Raw genomic sequence first — 17,807 nt, forward strand, 5'->3', positions numbered from 1 at the left:
GCAAGTGACAGAAAACCCACCCACTGAGCAGAAAGGAGAATGGCTTGGTTCTTGTGGATAAGAAGCCATGGTGTAGCTTCAGGCTTTGCTGTATCCAGGTGCTCTGACATTGCCATTGGGGAGGGCTGAAATACCCTGCATGGTTGGTGTTCAGTGTGCCCTGCTTTCCTCCCAACCCGTGGAAAGGGGTGAGATGGCTGTGACTGCTCCCCAAATCCCAACCCAGGTGAAGTGAGGGCTCTCCCAGCACTCCTTATGACTGGCCTTGCCTAGGTCATGTAACCTTGCATTGGGCCAGTCATGGGCCAGAGCTGTGGTACACTCTGATTGGCCAGGACTCCATCAAGCTTCTCTGGGAAGGAAGCTTTATAGCTCCATCAGGTAATAGTGTGGGTGCTCCCCAGAGGAAGGGAGACAGATAGAACAGGTGCATCACTCAACTATCTTACTGGATGATGAGCAATTGTGGGGAAAAAAAAGCTTACCAGCTAGGTTTTCTCAGTTCCTTATCAAACAAAAATAGCTTTATCGAGAAACAGCTTTTCCTTCCCATGAGGATTTATTAGGCACCTGTGTGCCAGGCCCCTCGTTCAACTTCACACCAGCCTGGAAAGGATTATTCTCCCATTTTGCATGTGGGGAAACTAGAGCCCTAAGAGGCCCAGGGCTCCAAAGTAATGGACTCCCGACTCCGCAGAACTGAAAATGGGCAACACAGAGCCACTGCAGGAGGGAGATATTAATTGAAGCCTAACATACTATCAGGGCTGCGTGCGCTAATGGAGGCCGCCTCAGCAGATGGTTCCGTAAGACCTAATGCCTTGGCACCATCGGGTCCCGGGAGCGTAGCTCCACCCACTCCAGCAGGCTGTTAGTGTTTACGCGGTTTTGAGAGATAACGGCACACACGACGACCTCCACCCTACCGGGACCTTATCGGCTGCCCCTAGCCCTGCCTGGGCACTACTTGGTGTCGCAGGCTCGGGCCAGCATTAGAGCTCCTGAACCTAGATGTGGACGACAATGCGTCGCGGGTCAGCCTGGCTGGGGACCCTGCGCTGCGCCGAGGGGCGGGGACCCTGGCCGAGGGGCGGAGCGGCGCGTGCGCACAAGGGCGCCGCGGGAAGTTGGAAATCGGCAGGTCGGGCAGCTGGTCTGGGGGACCGCCGGGGCATGGGCTCGGCGACAGTCCTGGCGCGGCGGCTGCAGGCGGCGCTGCGGAAGGAGGAGTTGCGGTGAGGGCAGGGCACGGGTTGGGTGGGCCAGGGGTAGGGGACGAGTGTCGCCGTCCACTCTGACCCTCTGTCCTTAGGGCAGTGGAGGAGCTGCTGCGCCGTGGTGCTGACCCCAACCTGGTGCTTGAGGATGGCGCGGCGGCCATGCACCTGGCGGCCAGAGCCCAGCGCCCGCGGAGTCTGTGTTGCCTCGAGGCCCTGCTGCGCCGAGGCGGGGACCCCAACACTCGGTGAGGCAGGGTCTGGGCTCCGGGCAGCTTTTCCGCGGAGAGGGGTCTCCCGAGTCCGAGGGAAAGACCTGGGAGTCCTGGAGAGGGCGTCCCACGGTTCAAGGATGCGGACTCAATGCCCGGGGGCGGAGCTTGGGGAATCTGGGGAAGGATCTTGAGGGTCCAAGGGCAGAGGCAGGGTACCAGACCGAGGGTGGGGTATGAGGTTGCGCTGAGGCCAAATGGGGATCAAAGGTTCGGATCTGGTGGTAGGCGCTCTAGAGTCAGAGAGCAGAGGTTTGGGTCCTGGCCCGCGGGGGCAGGATCTAGGTTCCAAGTGTGGTGTCTCAGGCTGAAGGGCGGAAATGGGGGTGCTGAGAGCCAAGGCACCGGGCAGGGGGTGGGAGGATGGGGGCGGAGATCGAGTTCCCTCCTCCACTGACCCCTCCTCCTCTCCTGCCCCAGATCGGCCGAGGCGCTGACGCCGCTGCACGTGGCCGCTGCCTGGGGCTGTCGCCGCGGCCTGGAGCTGCTGCTGAGCCAGGGAGCGGACCCCGCGCTGCGCGACCAGGTGGGGGTCCCAGCGCTGTTTGTAGCAGGGCAAACCCGGAGGGAGGGAAAGAGGAAGGAAGGGAAAGAGGAAGGAAGGGAGGAAGAGAGGGAGGGAAGAGGGCGCCTCCTGCTGACCGCGCCCATGTAGGACGGACTCCGGCCTGTGGACCTGGCCGAGCAGCAGGGGCACCAGAACTGTGTGCGTGTCCTTCGGGAGCTGGAGGCTCGGACCAGGACCCCAACACGGACCCGGGCAGACCCCCAGGAGCCAGAGCCCGAGCCCAAGCCTGACAGTGAGTGGTGCCTGTGCGGCTGGGGGTGCTTAGCCTCTGATCTAGCTTTGCGGGTCTCTGTGTGTGACATCCACGCTCTCCCACTGTTTCTGTTTCACGACTAAGGTCTCTGGTCCGTCTCTCTGCCTCCGACTCTGTCCTTCCTCTTTGCGATTGCAGCCGCCTCTTTCTGTCTGATCTGACTTCCATCTTTGTCTCTCACTTCCTCCTCCCCTCCTCTCTGACTCCCACTCTTATCCCCTGCTCCAGGCCCAGGCCCTTGGGGAAAGGGGCTGAATATCAGCCCCTCTGGACCTCCCAGTGTGACACTGGACTCCACAACACTGGGCAGAGGTGATGACAAGGACATGAGCCTGGAGGCTGGCCCTGGACCCCCCAGCCTCCTTGCCCACCCTGAGATTGCTGGCACAGATGGCAGCTTGGAGTCCCCCCTAGGATGCTGGGACTGCAGCTCAGTTGCCTCCTTTGTCACCGCAGTTGAGGCCTCTGGAGCTGAGGACCCAACTGCCCACATGTCCCCCTGGGCTGGTGTCCGACCGTCCCAGAGGGTGCCAAGATCTTCGGGTACCCCACAGCAGGAACATCGAGCCCTCGTGGAGGACAGGGAGGCAGAACTAAATGCCCGTCTGCAGGCCCTGACTCTGACCTTGCCAGATGCCTCCCCCTCCCCCAAGTTCTTCCCAGAGAGGAGCCCAGCCCATAGTGCCCCTTGGGAACCACTGCCTGGACCCTCTGACTTCCACATCCCAAAAGATGACCAGTTGTCCCTCGACAGTGATGTGGCTGCCCTCTGGCTGACAGAGGATGAGGCGAGCGCCACAGGTGGCAGGGACCCCATCACCTCTTGCCAGTGCCCACCGGACCCCACCACGTCTGACCTGGAGCTGCTGCAAGGGCTCCGGGCACTTGGCAAGAGCCGCGGTTCCATCACGTCCTTCACCCGGCCATACTACCTCCAACCACTAGAAGAAGCCCAGGCTGCTCGTGGTTAGTATCCAGAGTCCAAGGAGCCTCCAGGAGTCCTCGGAGACCCGTGGCTCTCAGTGCAACCTACCTCTCCCTTCATCTCTGGGAACCATCCTTTCCTTTGTCTCTCTTGACTCAGTTTCCCCTCCCAGGCCTAGAATTCTCAGGGCACAGCCCAGAGCTGGCCAAAGCCCTGCGGACCGGCCGTATCCCAGATGCCCAGGCAGATGAGGATGCACTTGCCAAGCAGTTTGAGCGGCCAGAACCCACCAGACGGTGGCGGGAGGGGGTCATGAAGTCCAGCTTCACATATCTGCTGCTGGACCCCAGGTACCTGGAACAGGAATGACCCAGAAGTGGGAACTGGAAAATTCTGAGATTGGTTCTTATCTGCTGTGTGTCCTTAGGAAGGAAACTGGCCCTCTCTGGTCATCAGCTTCTTTATCTATAAAAGGCAGTTGGATCCAATTCAAGCTGCTGAGTGTCCTTGGCGAACAGCCACCCACCCTGCCTTTTATAAAATAGGGGTCACTGGGCGTGGGTTGCTCTGTCTTTAAAGACTGCCTCTGGGGCGACTCTCGTCACTTTTCCTTCTCTGAGCCACCTACTTCATCTAGGAAGACTCAGAACCTTCCAGCCCGAGCCTTCTCACTGACCCTGGCTGAATGCCTTCGGATTTTTGTCCATGCCATCTTCTACGTGGGCAAGGGAACACGGACCCGGCCGAATGTCCACCTCTGGAAGGCCCTTAGCCACCGAGGGTGGCCAGGAAAACAGGTGTGAGGATAAGGACCAGGTTCATGGCAGGGGTGGCACAGTTGCGGGCAGGTAGAGGAAGGAGGGAGTTGGGGGGCAGACCTCTGACCCTGCCCTGGCTCCCCACAGGCCTGCCCCAAGGTGCACCAGATCTTAGACATCTGGGCCAGTGGTCGCGGTGTTGTCTCCCTGCATTGCTTCCAGCATGTGGTTGCTGTGGAGGCTTACACTCGAGAAGCATGTCTTGTGGATGCTCTAGGTAGGTGCCTGGCTTGTGGGGTCGGGGGGGGGTGGTCACATGAAGGGCACTTGATCTACCGATTCCCTCACCCCTTGCCCCTCAGGGCTGTTCATTCATTCAATGAGCAATTATTGAGCACCAATGATGTACCTGCACATGCACAGATTTTGCTCCATTGGTTTATCCCTGCTCGAGGGCAATACCCAGTGGGTTTACTGGCACGTACTTCTGCCTGGGGTTCCTGGAGGCTGCTTTTGTGACCTTACTCCTAATCTCCCCAGGGATCCAGACGCTGACCAACCAGAAGGAAGGACACTGCTATGGAGTGGTGGCCAGCTGGCCACCCACCCGGCGCCGCCGCTTGGGGGTGCATCTGCTGCACCGTGCCCTCCTTGTCTTCCTGGCTGAGGGTGAGCGAGAGCTATGGCCCCAGGACATCCAGGCCCGTGGCTGAGCACTGGGGAATTGGCCATCCAGCCTAGGTCGAGATCAGGGTGTTTGAATGTTCCAGCTGCCCCGCGCTGAGAGCAGCCCCCCATCTCCAGCTCCAGAAGGCTGGTGGGGGAGCAGCAGGACAATCTCTCCCTCGGGCTGAGGGAGGATTTTATTACAGATGGAACTGCTGGATAGGTAGTGAGCAGATGGAACTGCTGGATAGTACTGCTGGATAGGTAGTGAGCAGATGGAACTGCTGGATAGTACTGCTGGATAGGTAGTGGATAGGTAGTGAGCTCCATCTGAATAAGGGGATGTGGGAGGAGAAAAAGTAGACCAGAAGGTTCTTTGGAACACTCTGGTGCTTTGAAATATGCCAGTGCTTTGGCAGTTTGGTCCTGTTTGGGCAAACAGAGTCCATTTTTATCTCCCTGACACAGGGGACCCACAATGTAGGCTGGGCTGGGGGCTTCCTCAGCCACATGAAGGGAATCTGCCCAGCTCAAGAGTTAGGTTTCGCTGCTTCCCAGCTGTGGGACCTTGGACCAGCAAGTTCTCTGTCTGAGCCTCACTGTCCTCAGTTGTACACAATGGGGAAAGTGCGAGGTTCTACCTCAGGGGGTCACTGAGGAAATCAGATTAAACCGTCATGGGGTAAAGTGTTCGGCTCAGAGCCCTACTGAGCCAGAGGCAGCCCTGCAGGCGGAAATTCTCTGGGGGAAGGCGGCGGGTGTCGGGATGTTCTCGAGGTACCGGGGATGTTCTCGAGGTACCGACTTGTGTATTGAGGGGTGGGCAGAGCTGGGGAGGTCATCGCGGTGTGGGTGTGAGACACCAGCTCTCCTTGGCATCACTGTGTGACTGGAGCCTCCTGGTGTTGCTTCTCTGAACCTGTTTCTTCCACTATAAAATGGGATCACTAACCCCATCACTAACCTCTTTGCTCTTTATGCAAAAAGCTTCAGTAAGTGCCAAGCCACTATCCTGGTGAGGTGGTGGCAGGATCACTTAAATTTTCCAGAACTTGCTTCTTCAAAGCAGTCCAGTGGGTTTAGGGGCTTGGTGAGATCCGCTGCCTCATTGGGTTCGTCACCTGCCTGTCATCGTGGCTCAGAGAACCAGGTCCTGCAGGGGGCGGGCTAAGGTTCCACCTGCCTCCTGGCCTCCACTACTGAGCCCCTGGCTACTCTGGCTGCTATGGTAATTAGGGTTCCTGCCTCTGGAGTGGGCCTGGGCTCTACCATTTTAACTGAGCTGAAGAAACCTCACTCCGAGCTTCCCTTTCCTCATGTGTAAGACAAGTAATTCTCCCAGACACCAAATAGGTGCTTGATAAAGTGGTAGCAATTAAAACAGCATGCTGGGACTTCCCTGGTGGCGCGGTGGTTAAGAATCCGCCTGCCAATGCAGGGGCCACGGGGTCAAGCCCTGGCCCGGGATGGGAAGATCCCACACGCCGCAGAGCAACTAAGCCCGTTCGCCACAGCTACTGAGCCTGCGCTCTAGAGCCCGCGAGCCACAACTACTGAGCCTGCGCTCTAGAGTCCGTGAGCCACAGCTACTGAAGCCCGCATGCCTAAGAGCCCGTGCTCCACAACAAAAGAAGCCACCGCAATGAGGAACCTTCACACCGCAACGAAGAGCAGCCCCCGCTTGCCGCAACTAGATAAAGCTCGTGTGCAGCAACGAAGACCCAATGCAGCCAAAAATAAATAAATAAATTTATTTAAAAAAAAAAAACCAAACAGCATGCCATCTCCCAAGAATACACAAACAGAAAGAATCCAGAGACATCCCTCCCCCCGCCAAAAAAAGAGGCCCAGAAGAGGTGGGATTTGTCTAAAACACAGGGTATCCCAACCTTAGCCCTACTGACTTTTGAGACCAAGTTACTCCTTGCAGTGGGGGCCGGGGGCCGTCCTGTGTACTGTAGGGTGTCGGGCAGCATTCCTGTACTCCACCCACAAGATTCCAGGTGCACCTCCCCCTCCAGTTGTGACAATCAAACGTATCTACAGAATTTGTCAACCAACAGCAGTGCCCCTGTAAGAACCCCTTTAAATTAAAGGTGGGTTCACAAACCAGTGGGGAAAGGACCAAAGGTGCAGCAACTGAGGGGACAAATCTCCCACTGGACACACAAACCATGGGTAAACCTAGATATACATACATTAGAATAAAATATAGAGGACCAAGAGCACAGCCACGGAGCAGGGAAATCCAGAGAAATCTGGATTCAAAAAAAAAAGATTCGAAATAAAAATCATCATGACAAAAGCCACTCAAAACCAAGTTATACGATAAAATGGGACAGTAAGAGGTACTAACTTGCTGTGTGGTGTGGAGTGAAGGGGATTCAATGAACCTATGGGTGTCAGGCACTCAGCACAGGGCTTTGCATACAGCTGACACAATTATGGCTACTGGAATCAGATGCAACCGTCCTCGGATCCTCACCTCAACTTCAGCATCGACCTCAGTTGGTTCTCCTTCTCCCCTCCAGGGACGGGCAGCTCACCCCCTATCCGCCTTCTGCTCCGGAAATACTGCCCAAGTAGCCCCTGCATTTTGAGGAGGGAGGGGAACTCGGGAAACAAGCCTGAACGGCCGACATCCTCAAGTCTCTGTGGGCCAGCCCTGAAGGGGAGGCACTCAACTCAGTTCAGTCTGCACTTGGGGAAACTGAGGCTCAGGGCGGCCCCGCGCTTCGGTCACCCAACACAGGCCTGGAGGCTCAGATTGTCACTTTTTATTGAGTTACAAGTTGAGGTGTGCGGGTTCGGTGGTGCCAGCCCCTCCCAAACCCTCCCTCCTTGGGCCACAATAGCTCCCAGCGCCGAGGAATGGGGGGTGGTAAGGGGTCTCGGGCATTGGGGCGGGGTCTCGAAGGTCCCTGCGGGGCTCGTGGGTCCCAGGATCAAGCACGGCGAACACGGAAGACAGAGAGCGGGGTGGTGGCCTGCCTCGGCCCTGGCGTTTTGGGGTAGGGGGCTTCTGTACAAGGTCATCCTCCACGGGGGTCCCGGCTATGGCCCCGAAAAACCGATGGGTCCCGCAGGACTAGCAGAGAGCGGTGTGTCCACCTGGCTCCCACGAACGCCACGTCCTGCCCAGCCGGCCTGGGGGGCGTCTCTCTGACCTGACCCCGCCCACTGGAGCGAACGGCCCGCCCAGGTGGTCCTCGCGGGCGGCAGACCCAACTCCGGCTCCGGGCCCCTCCTCAGGCTCCTCGGCTCACTAAGCGCTACCCTGCCAGCTCAGCGGCTACTTCTTTTCCTCTGGGGGCGTGGGCAGGGGCTCGGGCAGGGCCTTGGGCGAGGGCTCGGGCTCCCAGAGCAGGAATTCGTGGAGCAGCGTGTTGACCGTTTCCGGACACTCCAGCATCACCATGTGGCTGCCTTCATCGATGAGCTTCAGGAAGGCCAGGAGCAGGATCTGTGGAGGACGCGGGCTCAGGGCAGGCAGAGACAGGCCGACGGAGCTCGGGGCCAGGCTGCCCTGGGACTCCCCCTGCCCCCCCCATCTATGCATGGCCTCCAACATCAGGAAGTCCTTCTTGCAATCTACCCTATATTCCTCCACTTCCACCCAAGGGGGATCTGGAAGATGGCCTGTCACCCTGCTGGAGCCCAACTGGATATTCATTCATTCCCCGTTTATTAAGTGCCTACAATATGTCCAGAGCAGGATTTCTCAACCCGGGCACTAATGCCATTTGGGGTGGGATCATTCTCTGGGATGGGGACTGTTCCATGCACTGTAGGATGTCGAGCAGCATCCCTGGCTTCGATCCACTAGATGCCAGTGATAGCATCCCACTCCCCCGCCACAGTGTGACAATTTAAAATCTCTCCAGGGACTTCCCTGGTGACGCAGTGGTTAAGAATCTGCGTGCCAATGCAGGGGATACAGGCTCGAGCCCTGATCCGGGAAGATCCCACATGCCGTAGAGCAACTAAGCCAGTGTGCCCCAACTACTGAGCCTGTGCTCTAGAGCCCGCGAGCCGCAACTCCTGAGCTTGCGGTGTAGGGCCCTGGAGCCACAACTACTGAAGCCCACCTGCCTAGAGCCTATGCTCCGCAACGAGAAGCCACCACAATGAGAAGCCTGCGCACTGCAACGAAGACCCAACGCAGCCAAAAATAAAAATAAATTAAAAAAAAAAAATCTCTCCAGACATTGCCAAATGTCTCTTGGGGGCAAAGTCACCTTGGTGAGAAATCACTGACAGATGGAGAGTCTCTCATGCTAAGGTAGGGTTTCTCAACCTCCACATGACAGACACTTGGCGCGGGATCATTTTCTGCGGTGGGGATGTCCTGCTCATTGTAGGTTACTGGGCAACATCCTTGGCCTCCACCCACCAGATGCCAGAGCACCTCCCTCCCCTACAGTTATGACAACCAGAAAAGTCTGCAGACATTTCCAAGTGTCCCCTGTGGGGCAGAATCATCCCTGGTTAAGAACCACTGGCCCAGAGCTATTCTTAGCCCTAAGGATCTCAAGACCCTTTCTGGGGAATCTGACCTAAGATCCCCAGCTCACCCTTGAAGAATTATGTAGCCCATCACAAATCCCAACTGTGAAGAGTGCCTTTTTTTTTTTTTTTTTTTTGCCATGCTGCCTGGCATGTGGGATCCTAGTTCGCTCACCATAGATCAAACCTGTGCCCCCTGCAGTGGAAGCATGGAGTCCTAACCACTGGACCGCCAGGGAAGTCCCATGAAGACTGACTTTTAATGTGCAGTGGGGACAGCACATAAACCTACCACCTGTTCAAGGCAGCCCCACTTTCTGGATTCCACCTTTGACTCTCCATCTAAGCTCTGACGTCCCTGGGGCTGGAGCACAAGGCAGAGTCCTCCTGGACTGTGCAAGGGGGATCTGAAGGGTGTGGTGGCCATACCTCAGCCATGCGCTGGTCTTCCTCCACCGGCACAAACTTGTCGTGCATGCCATGGACGAGCAGGACGGGCACGGTGAGCTCGGCATGGTAGACCTCATCGCCCTCGGGCCAGTACTGGCCACTCATCATGGCCCGAAGCACAAAGGAAGACACATTGAACGCATTGCCCTCCTTCAGCAGCTGCTTCTCTTTGGCCCCTTGGCGGGCGAAGCCAGCCCTGGGGGTGGGGAGGCACTGTTGGAGCCCTCATGACAGCTCAGCCACCAGGGGTGCCCCCATGCCAGCCCCAGCCATATAGCTTCCCCTCCCATCCACCCTGGGGAGATGCCAGGGCAGGGCCAGGTCACTCACTTGAGGAAGCTCCAAGCCAGACAGGGTGACAGGCAGTGCAGGACGCACGTGGGCATGTTGAAGATGGAGCAGAAGCTGGGCTCCAGTGCCGTAGGGCCCCCGCCGTTGATCATGATCATCTTGTGCACCAGATCTGGGTACTCATGAGCCAGGAACGTGCAGAAGGAGACACTGCCCCATGGATGGATGGTGGGGAGGGTTGAAGGGTAGTGGTCAGCAGGATACAAGCAGTGAAGGGGTTAATGCCCTCCCCTCACCCAGAGGCATATACTTGAAGGCCAAGATTCTTCCCCTGGGGTTCATGGGCACCAAATGGGGGTGAGGGATGGGTGGGGCATCTCGAATGCCCTGAAATTGAGAGACTGTGTGTGTGTGTGTGTGTGTGTGTGTGTGTGTGTGTGTGTTGAGGGTGGATTTTTTTTCTTTTGGAGAAAGGATCCAAATACACAACTTTTATCAGATCCTCAAAGTCATCATAACCCCCAAAGGAGTAAGAATTACTTATTGCCAAGTGTTAGGAAAGCTATTTGATTAAACCAACCCTTTGGCTTCTCAGAGAACGTCCCTGTTTCCAGCGTATCCCTTCCCTTTAAGGATCTTCTCTCATTGGCCCCTGGGTGTGACACATCTGCCTGCCTTATGCAAGGTGGAAGGGTGCAGGTACCTCTCCTCATTCCCCCTAAAGCAGAGTTTGTTTTGCAAACTATGGCCTGTGGGCTAGCTGCTTGTTTTTGTAAACTTAAGTTTACAATCTTGTAAATGTGTAAAATATTTTATAAATAAAGATTTATTAGAATAAAACCATGCCCATTTGTTTACAATTATGTCTGCTTTCTTTCTACAACAGTAGACATGTGAAGTTTCAACAGAGATCAACCATTACGGCCTGCAAACTTAAAATATTTACTATTTGGCTCTTTAAGAAAAAGTTTGCCAACCCTTGCTGAAAAGAGGGACAGGATACAAGCAGGAGTCAGGTGGACTTGACTGTCCCAGTGACTCACTGTGTGCCCTTGGGCAAATTGCTTAACCTCTCGGAGCTACCATCTCCACATTTGTGACATAGTAACTGTGCGGACCTCACAGCATTGTTATGGGGTCACAGGAATTTCCACAGGTGGGTGCTCATTTAATTGGAGGAATCATTCAGCATAAGCATCCACTTTGAGGTATGTTTCCATATAAGCAAATAGGAGCTATGCTATTTCCCAGTCTGGCTTCCTTTCTTTTGGAAACTTATGTAACATTTCCTTTTCTTGTCTAGTTGCATGGGCTACAACTGCTAAAACAGTGGTTCTCAACCTGGCTGGCTGATCAGATCCTGCCTTTCCTCCTGGGTAAAGGACAGAATGGTACCACTTGGCAGTGATCGGGCACCCAGGCCCAGAGCCTTCCATGGCGTGGGCTCTCATCTAAATGCTAGGTGGTATTATCTGTCACCCCTTTAAGGAAGAATGAATTATAGCAACCTGTGCCCTTGTAAACAAAAATTATGGGATTCCAATTAGTCTTTCCTTGGAGCCCTTGGGGTCTCCAGAGCAACCAATTTTTGAACTTAGTTGAAGACAATGGTTCTCAGCTAGGGGTGATTCTGCCTACCAGAGGACCTTTGGTACTATTTGAAGGCATTTTTGATTGTCATGATCATCACTTGACCATTGCGCTAGCGGCATCTAATCGGCAAAGGTCAGGAACGCTGCTAAACATCCTACAGTGCACAAGAAAGCCCCTCACAGAAAAGAATTACCTGACCCAAAATGTCAATAGTTCAAGGATTGAGATACTGCTTTAAAAAAATGTGAAACAATAGCATTGGTGGCAGGAATCCCTGTTTTGTTGCAGATGTTAGCGGGATTTTTCAAGAAGGGAAATCTTTCAAGAAGTATTTTGTGAGTGGGTGTCCAGTTCCTGCCAGTCTCCACCCTTCACCCTCATCCCCACCCCAGTGTTGGCTCACCCGTAAGAATGCCCAATGAGCACGTTTCGCTTCTTGGCATAGCGCTTGAAGATGGCACGCATGTCCTCTGCCAGTGCATAGAAGGTGTAGGCGGCGGCCACCTGGGGCGCTGAGCTGGCCCCGTGGCCGGCCAGGTCGGGCGCCACCACCTCGTAGCCCAGGCGCACAAAGAAGTCCAGCTGTTCCTTCCAGATGGCCAGGGAACCGCCGACACCGTGGATGAAAAAGAGCACCACATCGGCCTGGGCGCCCTTGCAGCTGGTGATGCGCTTCTCACAGTCAATGTGGATGGTCCGCTTGGGGCGTCGGGCTCGCCGCCGTCGTCCGCCACTGCCACTCCCAGCACTGCCTGGGCCCGAGCGGGTATCGCTGCCCGCTGGGTCAGCCAGCTCTACCTCGAGGGCGGCTGGTGGCTCCCCAGAGCCGTTCTGCCCGTGCAGGAGGTCAGCTCGTGGTGCCCGGCCCAGGTTCTCCACCAGTAACCGCCCATTGCGGTAGACGGTGATTCTGCGCTGGCAGTGGACCAAGCCAGATTGGTCCCCCTGGGCGGCGTCTGACAGTGGTGGAGGTGGGGTGGGGAGCGGAGCGGGTCCAGCATGCTTCACCCGCAGCACGCGGCCAGGCTTGACCTCCACAAAGGTGTAGCCATCACTGGACTCCACACTCTCCAGAGGCCCCACAGCATTGGGTGGCGCGCCCAGCAGGCAGCAAAAGATCCCATCGGTCACCCCGGTCAGCATGGTGTGTCCTGTGAGTGGGGTTGTGACAGCCAGGTCAGAGGCCATCTAAACAGGGAGCCTTCCACTCCCATAGCACCCACTCCCCACACCTGGGTCAGGTGAGTTGCACTGCGAGGCCCCATCTAGGCTCCAGTTTGGGGGTGGCCAGAACCAGCCACGCACTGGGATGTTTTGTCTGATCAGTGCCTGTGTGGCGTTCGGCCACCCTTCTGGGCCAGCCTAGTCTGTCCTAGAGAGAAGGTCGTGGCTGACACCAAGAGGCATTCACTGGGGGTGGCTTCCCGGAGGAGGGGACATTGTGGCAAATGTGGCCCATCCTTGAGGACCCTCCAGCTCAGGTTTATAGCAGTAATGCCTTCCTAAACCCACTCATTCATTCGTCCATTCATTCATTCATGCACTGTTTCCTTAATTCACTTTCACTAAACCAGCATACCCTGAGGGCTCCAAAGGCATCTAAAAATGTGCAGATCCCAAAGAGCCCCCATCCCAGGCCTCTAAACCTGGCTTCTGAAAGGTGAGACCCTGGGAGAGGGGTTTCAGGACTGAGCTCCAGAAGCCCTTGCCCAACTCCCCAAGACCACGAGTGCAATGGGTCTGTTTCACAGACCTACAAGCTGAGGCTCAGACACTCTGGGAAGAAGATGCTCTGTCCCCACTGTTCAGTACCTTGGGTTCTGGGGAATCTGGCACACAGCCCCCAGTGGTGGAGATGAGGATGGAGAAGGTAAAGCCCTGGCTGGGGGCCTCCAGGCCTCCATCCCGCTCCATGAGGGCTCCACGGCCCTCACTCCGTGTCCATGGCAACTGCAGGCAGTTACATAACTCGAGGGGGATACCCGCGCAGCGCACCCCCATTGTTCAGGCCCTGGTGATGGGACCAACCCCTCCCCGTCCCCATCCTGGGCTCCGCGGGGATAATGAACGTCGAACACGCGTCCTGCAGTGGCCCGTACTTGCTGAGGAAGGGGAAGCAGGCCGCGCCCCCCACCTCCGGCGGGGTTCCAACCCGGGATTGCCAAAGGAGGCGCAGATGCGCCACGCCAGACCCCCTCCACAGAGCCAGGCCCCCGCCTCCTGGGTGCCCGTCAACCCTGCGGCGGGGGTCGAGGCCACTGGGGCTCCGCGGCTTCCTAAGGGCTTTGTGGACACCCCCCATCCAAAGTGAAAGACCCAGGGGCCTCAGTGTCCCCTTCCCACGGCCCGGTCCCTGCTCACCTCATCGAGGGCCCTGGGGCCCGGGGCAGGGCAAAGGGGTCCCGGGCGGAGAAGCCGGCGTCCGCCTGCGGGCGCCGTTTACATGGTGGCGCGGGGTCGGGCCGGGCGCGTTTACGCGGGCGGGCGCGGGCCCAGGGCGGTCAGTGCGGGGACATCCCGCTACCGCCTAGCGAGACGGCCCTTTAAGTGTCTCCCCCGGGGGGGGGCGGGACCGTGCACCGACTGACTGGAGCCTTGGCCAATAGCAGCTGCATAATGACCTGGCCTAGTTAGACTGCCAATCAGAGGCGGCAACTCCGGGATGAGGGCGGGCTCTTGGGGCAACGACCCCGCCTCCCTCAAGGTTTACGGAGGTGGAGGGAGGGATTGGGCCTGGTTAACCGCCAAGAAGGGGTCGCATCCTGAGGTCTTCCGGGCCCCTCCTCGCCGCAAAGAGGATCTCCTCGGCTAGCCTCTGCCTCCGAACTGCCCTGTCCCCTCCAAACGGAGCCCCCATGCTCCTCTCTCTGTGCTGACCTTTCCGTTCTACAGTCTCCCAGATCTTTGCAATTTCACGTGGGGAAACTGAGGCTCATAAATGGCACAAGGTCACAAGGCAAGCTGGGGGGCAGAGATGGGACTTGGAACCACGGCTGTGTGATTCCAAGTTCTGCAAATTGTTATTCGTTAAACCATTAAACAGATATCTTGGAGCTATCGGTAATTAAGGAATTGGAGTTTCACAAATAGGCCAATTTAACTGGTGACCCTGGTCCCAGCTGGAGCCAGAAAGCCCACAGTTCAAATCCAGCCTCTACCCTTTGCTGATATGTGACCTTGGGCAAGTCCTTTCCCTGAGACTCCATTTATTTCTCTATGGAATTAATTCCCTCATGAGTTTGCTCAGCAGGGAAAGTGCTCCATACATTATTGGCATTATTATTGTACTGCTGTAGTATTGTAGTGGTTTGCTAAATGATGGTGCAGGTAGGATGGGCTTCAGAGGACAAGGGGTTAATCATCCCTTCCCCACTCCTATCCCCTGGAATTTGCTGCCAGAGCTGGGTTAGGTCCAGCCACCCACTCTTGCCTACTCAGGTGCTCCTGGGAGACTACAGTTTATTAATGCAGAAAAAACTCCCCTCCCCCTCCCCAGGCTGGGAGATACTGGGGTGCCTGCAGGGACTCAGCTGCAAGCCTGGCCCTTGAGTGCGCCCTGGGCTTCAGGGAGAGTCTGGGGAGAGCTGTGTGGGGGCAGTGTTGGGCCAGAGGGAGGGATAGGATTGGGGGAAAGGAGAGTATCTGAGGAGGATTTTAAAAAGATGACTAGGGGAGCACCAGGCAGAGGAGGTTGTAGCTGAAATTTAGGGTGTGTGTGTATGGCGAGAGCGGGCTTCAAATGCCTGCCAGATATTTTCCCTGGGGCAATGGGGAGCCGTAGAGGGTGTGTAAGAAGGGAAAGGGCTCAGATATGAGTATTAGAAAAATAGGGCCTGAATGGGGGCACCGCCAAGGGCAAGCCTGCAACCGTTGAGTTCTGCAGATTGAGAAACTGAATGACCACCCCAAGGACATCCAGCCAACACCAACTCAGACTTCTGGGCTCCCCGCCAAGGGGCGGAGACTTGGCTGGGGCTAAGGGAAAGCTGCCAGCCGTGTGCCGTCTGCCTGGCTCCCAATGGGGGTGGGAAATTCAACCAGCCGTTTCCTGAGGCTGCCACCAGCTGCGCCACCGTCACTCCAGGGTACCCTCTGTAGAGCTACAGGAGAAGGAACTACAACTCCCAGCAGACCCAGGGACATAATGTCTTGTACGCACGCGCATGCGGAGGAGGCGCCGTTCGCCTGTCACCAGCTGGTCCACAAGGAGAACTACACTCTCCTGTGGGCCCTGACGCTCACGCCTAAGATGCGGTGCGCCTACGTAGAACTACAACTCCCGCGGCAATGAGGACTCCGCCTAGAAGAAACTACATTTCCCAGAAGTCCTCGTCCCGCAGCTACGGAACCTATGGGCTTTGAAATAGTTGCCACCGGACGGCGTGCCGGCGGCGGACATGGCTTTCTCGACCAGATCGGTGGGGCGCCTGTTGGGGCCAGTCAGTAGGTCAGCGGCGCTTTTGGGTGGCAGGTGAGTCCTCAGGGGGACCCCTTCCCAAATCTGGGAGTAAGGGCGGCGTCGGGGACTGGCCCCAGCTGTTTACCAACCACATGACCTTCCAATGCCTTGAGAACTCCTCGAGCGCCTTTATGCTGCCAGGCTCCCTCTGGCATTGATCGGGAAACCCAAGCTCGGAGAGGTCAGAAGTCACACAGCGCCCCCTCTAATCTTCCCCGGCAGGTGGCTCCAGCCCCGGGCCTGGCTGGGGCTCCCCGACGCCTGGGGACTCCCCGCCGTGCAGCAGACCCGGGGCAAGGCGCGCGGGAACGAGTATCAGCCGAGCAACATCAAGCGCAAAAACAAGCATGGTTGGATCCGGCGCTTGAGCAAGCCAAGCGGCGTCCAGGTCATTCTTCGCCGCATGCACAAGGGTCGAAAATCATTGAGCCACTGAGCAGTGCGACGCTGCCCGCTGGACCCCCCCCCCCCATTAAAGCATTTTTCCTCGCTGACGACTGGGACTCGGACGGACATGAATTCTCAGATTTCGGGGTTGGCCCAGGGGAAGAATTGTGGGATTGGACTGGAAGAGGGAGTGGGAAGTCAGACCTTGCCAAGTGCCTTTTTACGCTTTTGAATTAGAAAGAATTTCGAACATGTGCATCAGTCCACAGAATGGTACAGTGAACGCCCTTGTAACCCGGTACACAGCTCTACCCACAACCTATCCTGCCCTCTCCTGAGGTGCAAATCTCGGGCAGCAGGTTATTTCTTCTGTAAATATTTCAGAACTCACTTCTCTAAGATAATGGCCCTTTAATACATATTCACAAAGCTTTTCAAAGCTAAAAAAAAAAAGGCCAACAATTCCTTCATGTCATTAAAAATCTAATAAATGTTCAAATTTTCACTTGTCTTATAAAATGTCAATTCTCACAGTTCTAAGAAGGCTTGTGGAGAGGTGGGAGGGGTTTGAATGCTCCACCTGCCCCTTGGGGATGGGCTCTGTGACCTTGAGCAAGATCTTAGCCCTCTGAGGTTCATTTGGTTCCAATAAAATGGGACTTCCCTGGCAGTACAGTGGTTATGACTCCAGGTTTCCACTGCAGGGGGCGCGGGTTCCATCCCTGGTTGGGGAATTGGGATCCTGCATGCTGCGCGGCCAAAAAAATAAAGAGGATCCATCCTTAAAATGAGATGCTTATTTCTCCTCTGCTGTGATGTTGGTGTAATAATACTTAGTAGCTTCCACTTAGTAACTTATTGAGTACTTCCTTAATAAGTTCTTGTTCTCTCCAGGCTGTCAGGCTGGTGGTCGTGGTGGGGGGGCGGTGGCTTGATTCGTACCCAGGCAGTCTGGACACAGTGGAGTCAGGGCTGGGAGGATGATTGTGAGGACTGTGGAGCCCAGAGGAGGCACTGGACTTTGCCTTGGGAAGAACGCAGTCGAGGAAGGCTTCTTAGAGAAGGTGGCAGGGTCTGGGAGAGTCCAAAGGGAGGAGGGATTGGACGGGTCAGGATAAAAGGTAGACGAAGGAGACCGGAGGGGCCCAGAATTTGGGACCGAGGAGGCGGGACTGGATCCTTGGGATACTGGGGAGCCAAGGGAAGTGTTTCAAAGATGCTGTCAGCTTAAAGATATCAAGCGGCTAGTGTGGGAGCAGTTTAGATATGCCGAAACCTAAGGTTGGGACCCCAGGGAGGAGGCTGGGAGTGTAACGGTGGGTCCCTATCCTTCCGGGGGCTGCTGTAAGAACCTCATGAACCACCATATGAAAAAGCGTAGCAAATGCTAGAGAGACCGGTGGGACCTCCGGGTGTTGCAGACTACAAATCCCAAGGGGCTTTGGGGGCGCGGCCTCCGCCC

At 56.4% G+C, this 17,807-nt stretch overlaps 3 protein-coding genes across 3 annotated transcripts; 2 read left to right on the plus strand and 1 right to left on the minus strand.

The window, feature by feature from the left end:
• The first annotated feature begins 81 nt into the window (after positions 1 to 81).
• On the plus strand, positions 82 to 4,885 carry ANKLE1 (ankyrin repeat and LEM domain containing 1). Its single transcript, XM_067733149.1, has 9 exons — positions 82 to 1,235; positions 1,313 to 1,465; positions 1,910 to 2,015; positions 2,145 to 2,289; positions 2,539 to 3,276; positions 3,408 to 3,585; positions 3,873 to 4,032; positions 4,141 to 4,270; positions 4,534 to 4,885. The coding sequence occupies exons 1-9, from the start codon at positions 1,012 to 1,014 to the stop codon at positions 4,704 to 4,706; spliced, it is 2,007 nt and encodes a 668-aa protein (XP_067589250.1). The 5' UTR covers positions 82 to 1,011; the 3' UTR covers positions 4,707 to 4,885.
• Positions 4,886 to 7,421: 2,536 nt separating this feature from the next.
• ABHD8 (abhydrolase domain containing 8) lies at positions 7,422 to 14,068 on the minus strand. Its single transcript, XM_067733150.1, has 5 exons — positions 13,861 to 14,068; positions 11,903 to 12,650; positions 9,946 to 10,116; positions 9,595 to 9,811; positions 7,422 to 8,122 (listed from the first exon to the last, which is right to left on the minus strand). Exons 2-5 carry the CDS (start codon positions 12,640 to 12,642, stop codon positions 7,952 to 7,954), a joined length of 1,299 nt encoding a protein of 432 aa, XP_067589251.1. The 5' UTR covers positions 12,643 to 12,650; positions 13,861 to 14,068; the 3' UTR covers positions 7,422 to 7,951.
• Positions 14,069 to 15,723: 1,655 nt separating this feature from the next.
• Positions 15,724 to 16,850, plus strand: MRPL34 (mitochondrial ribosomal protein L34). The gene is made up of 2 exons (XM_067733154.1): positions 15,724 to 15,970; positions 16,181 to 16,850. Exons 1-2 carry the CDS (start codon positions 15,897 to 15,899, stop codon positions 16,392 to 16,394), a joined length of 288 nt encoding a protein of 95 aa, XP_067589255.1. The 5' UTR covers positions 15,724 to 15,896; the 3' UTR covers positions 16,395 to 16,850.
• Positions 16,851 to 17,807: the final 957 nt, after the last annotated feature.

Source organism: Pseudorca crassidens, chromosome 3 (genome assembly GCF_039906515.1).
Source record: "Pseudorca crassidens isolate mPseCra1 chromosome 3, mPseCra1.hap1, whole genome shotgun sequence".
Taxonomy (NCBI): Eukaryota; Metazoa; Chordata; class Mammalia; order Artiodactyla; family Delphinidae; genus Pseudorca; species Pseudorca crassidens.